Source organism: Podarcis cretensis, assembly GCF_951804945.1.
Source record: "Podarcis cretensis genome assembly, chromosome: 14".
Taxonomy (NCBI): Eukaryota; Metazoa; Chordata; class Lepidosauria; order Squamata; family Lacertidae; genus Podarcis; species Podarcis cretensis.
In genome coordinates this window covers 41953171-41962474 of record NC_137183.1, presented here as the reverse complement: position 1 = coordinate 41962474, position 9304 = coordinate 41953171, and the positions used below count along the sequence as shown (strand labels likewise).

The following is a 9304-nucleotide window of genomic DNA, read 5'->3' as shown; positions in this document are numbered from 1 at the left end:
AGGGAGGTACACACTGGCTTGTGCCATGAGCCATAGAATTAAAGGCTGCCAAGCCATGGCTACATTCTACCTCCACTGCTGGAGCTTGTATGCCTCAGAATACTGGTTGCTGGGGAGAGCGATGTCCTGATTGGGGGTTCCCATTGGCATTGGTTGGCCACTGTGAGAACAGGAGGCTGGACTAAATGAGCCTTTGGCTTAATCCCGCAGGCTCGTCTCATGACCTGGGTTTGCAGAGGTGAGCTTTCGTATTACAACAACTTGGTAAACCACCTAGAGAATCGTTTAGTTCAAGGGCTGGTTCAAAAACCTCAAAATAATGCTCCCTTTCTGGCCCTGTATGTGAAACTTTCTCAAGAGGTGTGGTCTTTATATGAGCATTGCCTCTTTTCCTTCTCAGATCCCTCCTCAGAACTCACCTTCTCTGCATGGCTTTCAGTGTACCTTATATGATCACATCTGTCCGCATTCATCTTTCCTGTGTTTCCCCAAATTGTCTATTTGGAAAGAGCAAGCTCTTTGCAGGCAGGGACATTTCCATTTTTGCCTCTCTAAGGCATCATGTACATTGCTGGTGCTGAACTGAAAGGTACACCCCATCCATTTTAATACGCTGCTCGCCCATTCTCAAAGGGATGTGTTAACTAGTAATTTAAAGAATTTTTTTATAAAAAGCTCAAGCTGCTCACATGGGCTTACAATCAAAAGGCAAATGAAGGCTGGGTTATGCAGCATAATAATAAGTGTGCCTAATGATTACAAAATAGCAGGCTAAGCACTGCTTGCAAAGTTCGGTAATGGGAATGAATACAAATGTGATGTATCCATGATTAGATCTTTTTTTAAATACAGCGATGCATTTTGAGCTTAGCCACCAAAGCTTCCGGGACACATTTGCTTCCAAGTATTTCTCAAGGTCTACCACAAACGCTCAAGAATCTCTCCATTTACATGATGCTTTAAAATTAAAAAAAAAAAAAGGCCCAACTGCAAGGTGTTCTGAGAGGTATATTCAAGATGAACGCTGAGTAACATCTCCCTGTTAATCAGATGTACAAGCCCATCTTTCAAAGGCTGCAGCACTCAAAAGACATTGCTCAAACATGCTGGCACAAGTTATCTCTCCTCTTTTCTTTACAGCCCCATCAGATTTGGATAGAAAAGTTATTTCCAGTCTGAAATTGTAAGATACTGTTTCACCGACCCCCAGTTAGCATTTAAATCACCTTTTAATGGTTAGTGGCTGTGCAGTGGGGAAACAAAACCTCATTTCAAAAATGATAGCACTGTCAGGACACATTTCCCTTCTGTCTCTGACCAAATAAATCTGTCACGCACCAAGGGACTCTACAAAATGAAAAAAAGATATTGAACTCCAATAACAGCCTAAGATGCAGCCTGGGGGGTTTATAGGCCTTAGAGAAGGACCCTCCAGCACATCCAAGTTCAAGAGGCTATGATTTGTCAGGTCCTTGACTGCAGAGGAAGTCTTGCAGCCAGATCGGTAAAATGGCTCAGCTCAGGGTGTTTGCTTTGCTTCTTGATGTATTCCAAGGTTTTGACCTAAGATAGAAAGAAGCGGGGGGGGGGGGGGGAATAAACAATGAAAATCAAGTCCTCTCTCTACAGGTAATGTGTATCTGCTTCAGGATGGGTTTGAAACCACTGAACAGTGTGGAAATTTGACAGTGCCCTAAGCAACATCTGTGGAAGTCCTCAAAAACCAACAAGGTGACAGAGGCTTCCAAACAGCAGAGTTTGGTGATAAACTGTGATGTTGTAAAAAGCTGCATTGGCACCAGCTGGCAAGGTGATGGGTGAAACTGCTGCAGTTCTCATCATGGAAGCTGAGGTGCTTTTACCTCAGCACCTTGCAGCCTGTGGCCAATACAGCTGGCCCCAGCCTGCTGCTCATCTGGGGATGTGTGTAAAGCAGGCGTAGGCAAACTCAGCCCTCCAGATGTTTTGGGACTACAACTCCCATCATCCCTAGCTAACAGGACCAGTGGTCAGGGATGATGGGAGTTGTAGTCCCAAAAACATCTGGAGGGCTGAGTTTGCCTATGCCTGTTGTAAAGGCTCCTGCCCCCAGCTGAGTGAGCCCCGAGTCCACTTCCACTCACGTGTGACCACCAGGTGACTTGGGGCTCCTTGGCTAGGCTGCTGGGGGCGGAAAGCTCCTGCCCCCAGCAGAGGCAGCCCTGGTGTCCCTGCCACTCGCGCTTGAGCAGCAAGGACCTTGGGGCTCCTTGGCCAGGCTGCCTCCACCTTCACTGGTGGGGGGGGGCAAGCAAGCTACCTTCCACTTTCGCCCCCCACTTCCCAAAGACAGACCAGTAGCCAAGTGCCTGTTGGGCTGTGTGGATTTGACTGCCTTAAGCCTTCGCCCATGCAGGTGCACTGCCTCTGTCCTCTGGGGGTTGCCTTGCCTGGCTGCCTTGCACCAGGAAGGTGGGCTCCATCTTTCTGGGCGGAAAGGCACAGCACACCCTCCCAGATGAAGGCAGGCAGGCGGTAGCCAAGCACGGCTGCAGACCCGATCCTGCTCCTACTCAAGTGCAAGCAGGAGTGGGGTCCTGGCTCTCTCAGCAGAGAAGGGCAAGCTTTGCTCTTCCCAGCTGAGCAGCCCCGATCCCACTCCTACCCCCATGCAAGCAGCAACAGGGTCAGGGCTCTTGCAGCTGGGTTAGGACCCCCATCCTGCCACTGGCTCCTGCAAACTGGTGGCAGTTGCCAATTCAGGGGCAGAGTGCGATTGCAGTTTCACCAGTGGTATATCGCCGGTGAATCCGCTGCCACTTGAGTCCCTCTGCCTCCAGCTCCTGACTAGTTTATTTCTTCCTCAACATGCTGGGCGGCAGAGGGACTCAAGAGCAATGATGCTGAGTGAAGTTGTCATCGCAGTCTACCCTCACATACTGGTCCTGGGCGAGATATATTGATATATCGCCCAGTGTTAGTTGGGAGCAGGGCTGAAATGCCCTGCAGAGCATCCTGACCCCTGAGCACAACCAAAATCAAAGGGCAGGCAATCTTGAAAGCTTGCTTAAGGTGTGTCTATTATGTAAATCACAGAGAAAGAAGCTGCCTCCTAATGACTTGAGCCTGCTCTGACCTGCAGCAGCTTACTGGCCCCAATTGCAGAAGGGGGTCTCTGTCTGTCTCTCTTGCTGAAACCAAGGCCCATTAACTGGAAGCAGCAGCATGCATTTGCCATGAAAAATGCATAAGCTCTGCCACTGGGCTATGGGCCATCGGTCAATCTGAGTTACCTTGGGAGCACAGCTCCGATTTTGTAAAAATTAATTTTGGGCACTTAAAAGTGCATGGAACACACAGCCCTGGGTTTTTACAATGCCACAAAGATACCCATTTTCCAGGTCTAAGGTAGGCAGTTGCACTTCCTAATGAACAGCACGGCTTATTCTGGGTAAATGCAGTTAGCAGCATTCTCCCTATATTTTCCTGAGGGGCATAGAGTGAAATGGAACAGCTGTGCACTCAGTGGTGAGTCTGACTTTGGGGGAAGGAAAGAAGTTACAAAAGAAAATCATCAAGCCATGCAAAAGTTATTTAGCAATGATTTTCTGAATTAAGGTCCATCTAGTCCATCGTCCTATGGCCAACCAGGTGCATCCTCAAAGGCAACAAGCAAGGCTTGAAGTCAATAGCCCTCCCCTGCTGTTGGCCCCTTGGCAGTTGGTACTGGAGTGGCACACGACCTCTGAAAATGGATAATTCCTATGGCAGCCATGACTAGTAGTGACTGAGGGATATATTATGTTACCCTATCAAGACATCCAGGTCTGTGAGCATCAACACATCTTTTGACAATGAATCACATGACTAATTATGTGTTGTGCATCTTCTCCTATGTCTGCTTCAAATCTGGTGCCAGTCAAGTTCACTGGGTGACCCTGAGTTCCAGTTTTATGGGGAAAGTGAGGTTGACATGAGGTGTCTTCTTGCTGTGCAGCTCTGCTTTTAAGTAGGGTGGCAAACTGGGTTTCAGGGTCCAGTGGAGTCAGGCATGAACCATTATTCCAATTAAAACAGGGAAGCTTGGATACACTAATTCGAAAAATTTAAATTATTAGACAATGTCGAAAGAGACAATTCTGCTAAACCAAGTCTTCTACAGATGGAAACAAAACAAAGCAAACTGACCCTTTCCCTTCATTGCCATTTGGTCCCATTTTTCCTCTCTGTAGCTATTTATTTTATAGCTGCCAACTCCTTGCATCTGATGAAGTGGATTCCAGCCCATAAATATTGATGCTACAATAAATCTGTTAAGTCTTTTAAGATGCTGCAAAACTCTGTTGTTTGAATACAAAGGTCACCCCCTGCCCAGCCTCAAAATCTGCCTTACCGTGATTTTTGTGTCTGCATAGCCGTGCCTCTGAGCCAGGTTCCACAAGTTAACAGCGAGCTGGTTGAGTTTGTTGTTTCTCAGGTCTCCGTGGGCCAAGATGCTATTGAAGAGGTTGAGGGCCAGCTGGCTCTGCCGCTTTAAAGTCTACAACATTTTAAAACACAGAATTCTTTTAGCAGACAGACATGTAGCTTGCAAGTTCATACACAGGGTTGCATGGGAGAGGAGAGAATCAACTGATGGAATGTCAGGCTGCAGATGTTGCATTTCATTTGGGACCATTTTTAGTTTTTTTAGCCTGCACCTATTGATTCATATCTACCTACTGACAATGCCACATCATGCATCTGATGAAGTGGACTCTAGTCCACAAATGTTTGTGCTATAATAAATCAGTATTAAAATTGACAAAAGACTTTTTCTTGTTTGATTACAGACATTCAACCAACAAATGTCAAGCCTTTTGCCTTGTTTTGAGATCAACATATAATGATAATAATGATGATAATAATAATAATAATAATAATAATAATAATAATAATAATAATAATAATAATTTATTTATACCCCGCCCATCTGGCTGGGTCTCCCCAGCCACTCTGGGCGGCTTCCATAGAAACCAAAAATACAGTAAAATATCACACGTTAAAAACTTCCCTGAACAGGGCTGCCTTAAGATGTCTTCTGAATGTCAGGTAGTTGTTTATCGCTTTGACATCTGCTGGAAGGGCGTTCCACAGGGCGGGCGCCACTACCGAGAAGGCCCTCTGCCTGGTTCCCTGTAGCTTTGCTTCTCGCAATGAGGGACCCGCCAGAAGGCCCTCGGCGCTGGACCTCAGCGTCCGGGCAGAACGATGGGGGTGGAGATGCTCCTTCAGGTATACTGGACCGAGGCCGTTTAGGGCTTTAAAGGTCAGCACCAACACTTTGAATTGTGCGCGGTAACGTACTGGGAGCCAATGTAGGTCTTTCAAGACTGGTGTTATATGGTCTCGGCGGCCGGCCCCAGTCACCAGTCTAGCTGCCGCATTCTGGATTAGTTGTAGTTTCCGGGTCACCTTCAAAGGTAGCCCCACGTAGAGTGCATTGCAGTAGTCCAAGCGGGAGATAACCAGAGCATGCACCACTCTGGCGAGACAGTCCGCAGGCAGATAGGGTCTCAGCCTACGTACCACATGGAGCTGGTAAACAGCTGCCCTGGACACAGATTTGACCTGTGCCTCCATGGACAGCTGTGAGTCCAAAATGACTCCCAGGCTGCGCACCTGGTCCTTCAGGGGCACAGTTACCCCATTCAGGACCAGGGAATCCTCCACACCTGCCCACCTCCTGTCCCCCAAAAACAGTACTTCTGTCTTGTCAGGATTCAACCTCAATCTGTTAGCTGCCATCCATCCTCCAACAGCCTCCAGACACTCACACAGGACCTTCACCGCCTTCACTGGTTCTGATTTAAAAGAGAGGTAGAGCTGGGTATCATCCGCATACTGATGAACACCCAGCCCAAACCTCCTGATGATATCTCCCAGCGGCTGCATGTAAATGTTGAAAAGCATGGGGGAGAGGACAGAACCCTGAGGCACCCCACAAGTGAGAGCCCAGGGGTCTGAACACTCACCCCACCACCACCACCACTTTCTGAACACAGCCCAGGAGGAAGGAGCGGAACCACTGTATGACAGTGCCCCCAGCTCCCAGCCCCTCAAGACGGTCCAGAAGGATGTTATGGTTGATGGTATCAAACGCCGCTGCGAGATCCAGCAGAACTAGGAAACAGCTCTCACCTTTGTCCCTAGCCCGCCGGAGATCATCAACCAGTGCGACCAAGGCAGTTTCAGTCCCATGATGAGGCCTGAATCCCGACTGGAAGGGATCCAAATGGTCCGCTTCTTCCAGGCGTGCCTGGAGTTGTTCAGCAACCGCTCGCTCAATCACCTTGCCCAAGAATGGAAGATTTGAGACTGGGCGATAGTTGGCCATCGTGGCCACATCTAAAGATGGTTTTTTAAGAAGCAGTTTAATAACCGCCTCTTTCAGGGGGTCTGGGAAGGCTCCCTCACGGAGGGAAGCATTCACCACCCCACGAAGCCCATCGCCCAGTCCTTCCCGGCTAGCTTTTATAAGCCAGGATGGGCAAGGATCCAGGAGACAGGTGGTTGGTTTCACTCGTCCAAGCAGCCTGTCCACATCCTCGGAGGTAACAGATTGGAATTGATCCCACTCAACTTGACTAGACAAAACTCTAGCACTCTCCCGCCCCGGCCCTGCTCCCACGGTGGAGTCTACTTCTTCCCGAATCTGAGCGATTTTATCTGCAAAAAACTTTGCAAAATCATTGCAGGAGAACATGTGGCCTGTACTGGGCCCCGATGTTGCAGGTGGTTCCGCTAAATTGTGAACCACCTGAAAAAGTCTCCTGCTGCTGTTTTCTGCAGATGCAATAGAGGCGGTGAAGAAATTCTTCTTCGCCGTCGCTATCGCCACTTGGTAGGCTCAACGTTGAGCTCTAACCTGTGTCCGGTCAGATTTGGAATGAGTTATCCACCACCGGCACTCTAGCCATCTCAACGATTGTTTCATTGCCCTCAGATCCGTGGAAAACCACGGGGCTGTCCGGGCTCCATGCAATCGGAGAGGGCGCTTCAGAGCCAAACTGTCAATAGCCCTGGTTAACTCCACATTCCAGCGGGCCAACAGGGAATCAGCTGAAGGGCCATCAACATGGGATAAAGCACCCCCTACCACTCTCTGGAAACCATTTGGATCCATTAAGTGGCGGGGGCAGACCATCTGAATTGGTCCCACCTCCCTGCAGAGGTAATTATGTAATCATGGATGATGGAGATAATACTATTTTTTATTTTTATCATCCATATGTCATCTTTTGTTTCTAAAGGGAATTGCATTTCCCTTAGGCTGAAGCTGCAATGAAAGCACTTGACTGACAGGCACATTAACCTACGGCTGAGCAACCCCTTTTGTTCCCTTATCAGCACCTCCCTTCATGTCTTCTGCCTACTTTAAATTTTTAAACCCTCTTGGAAACAACAGTGTCATTCTGCAGTATTGCACGCAACACTGTTAGAACACATTACAAAACAGCAAAAACAAAGGCAGTGTCACATAAACACTGACTTGCACATGCAGACTGTCCCTAGTTCAATCCCATTCCAAAGAATCTCAAGTAGGAAAGCTGGAAGAGATCTCATCCAGACACGTAGAGAGCCATAGTAAGACAATGCTGAGCTAGATAAGCCAACGATCTAACCTCAGTAGAAGGGAGTTTCATATGCTCATATATGTTTACCCTGAAGATGCTTCATAAAAGCACCACATCAGGGATTCTCTAGGGCAGCTGCCAAGCCCTAGAGGTGCTCCATAGCAATGCCAGCATTACCCCTGTGTAGTAGGCTGAATGCTCTTTTGATCATCCCCTTTGTCAGGATGCACTTTCTGTTCAACTTGGGAAGAGCAAGAGCCGCTTGCCCTCCCCTCCCCCCTTTTAGAGGCAGAGCTGCCAGCCATCGCCCCAAGGAATCAAATCAGCTGAAGAATAGTTGGAAGCTGCTGAGCCATTGTGGCTGACCTGCCACATTAATTAATGCATTTTATACTTCACCAGAGCCCTCTCTCAATTCACCCAGCCTTAACTGTTGCCCGGTGTGAATTACTGCTGAAGCAAGCAGGGGAAAGAAATTAAAACGCTGCCTAAACGCTGCTACCAGGACTACTCGCTCATGCGTGCACACATGCAACCCAGCAAGAAAGAGTTTATGTTGAATGTAACATAGGGAAAGGCTCTCCCAAGAAGATGTTGCTGCAGTTGGACATCATGCATCTACAGCTACCTCATTCTACAGTAACATTAAAGGTAAAGGTAAAGGTACCCCTGCCCGTACGGGCCAGTCTTGACAGACTCTGGGGTTGTGCGCCCATCTCACTTAAGAGGCCAGGGGCCAGCGCTGTCCGGAGACACTTCTGGGTCACGTGGCCAGCGTGACATCGCTGCTCTGGCCAGAGCCAGAGCCGCACACGGAAACGCCGTTTACCTTCCCGCTGGTAAGCGGTCCCTATTTATCTACTTGCACCCGGAGGTGCTTTCGAACTGCTAGGTTGGCAGGCGCTGGGACCGAGCAGCGGGAGCGCACCCCGCCGCAGGGATTCGAACCGCCGACCTTTCGATCGGCAAGTCCTAGGCGCTGAGGCTTTAACCCACAGCGCCACCTGCGTCCCTACAGTAACATTAGCCCTGCTAAAATCAAGCAACTGCTCTCTCCACACTCCCAATGAGTGGGCAATGAGAGATGTTCTTATACAGCACTTATATTGCTTTATGAGCTCATAGGGTGCATTGCAGTAGTCCTTTCTCAACGTTGCCAATGAACAAATCACTGTGGCCAGGCTAATGCTCTGTCTAGGAACGGCCAGAGCTGGCACAAAAGCTAAAACTGATAAAAGACACTTTTCACCACTGTAGACACCTCAGCTTCTAGTGACAAAAACAGTTAAAATTGCAGACTACAAACTAGATCCCATCCAGAACAGGCCTGAAAGCCACCCATCTTCACAGCCTGCACCTTGTTGGGATCTAATACAGTATAATAAGCTTGTCGGATCTCATCCAGCCCACCATTGCTTCCAGGCACTGGCACAGCGACTTCTGATTCAGAGCTGGGAATAATCAGTGTACCTATACCTCAAATGAACTCTCCCAGCAGCTTCATAGAGATGTCAAACCATACTGGGGACAAGATGGTAACATCCAGAAGGATGCCATGGTCAATGGTATCAGGAGCCGGTGAGAGCTCAAGGAGATTTAACAAAGATGCACCACTACCATATGCCTGCTTCTTTCACACTAAATGCCATTCATAGGGGCACCCAAGGCTGATTCTGTTCCAAAGCCAGGCCTAAAACCAAAGTGGATTT

General features: G+C 48.5%; 1 protein-coding gene across 4 annotated transcripts in view; it reads right to left on the bottom strand.

Annotated features, from left to right (window-relative positions):
- Positions 1–995: 995 nt before the first annotated feature.
- Positions 996–9304, bottom strand: part of VPS35L (VPS35 endosomal protein sorting factor like) — an 83074-nt gene continuing 74765 nt past the window's right edge. For all 4 annotated transcript variants that reach the window (XM_079953724.1, XM_079953721.1, XM_079953723.1 and 1 more), the window contains exons 30-31: positions 4373–4519; positions 996–1563 (exon numbers count right to left, since the gene is read on the bottom strand). In XM_079953724.1, the coding sequence (XP_079809850.1) occupies positions 1465–1563; positions 4373–4519 (246 nt within the window). In that variant the 3' untranslated portion in view covers positions 996–1464. The remainder of the gene's footprint in view (positions 1564–4372; positions 4520–9304) is intronic.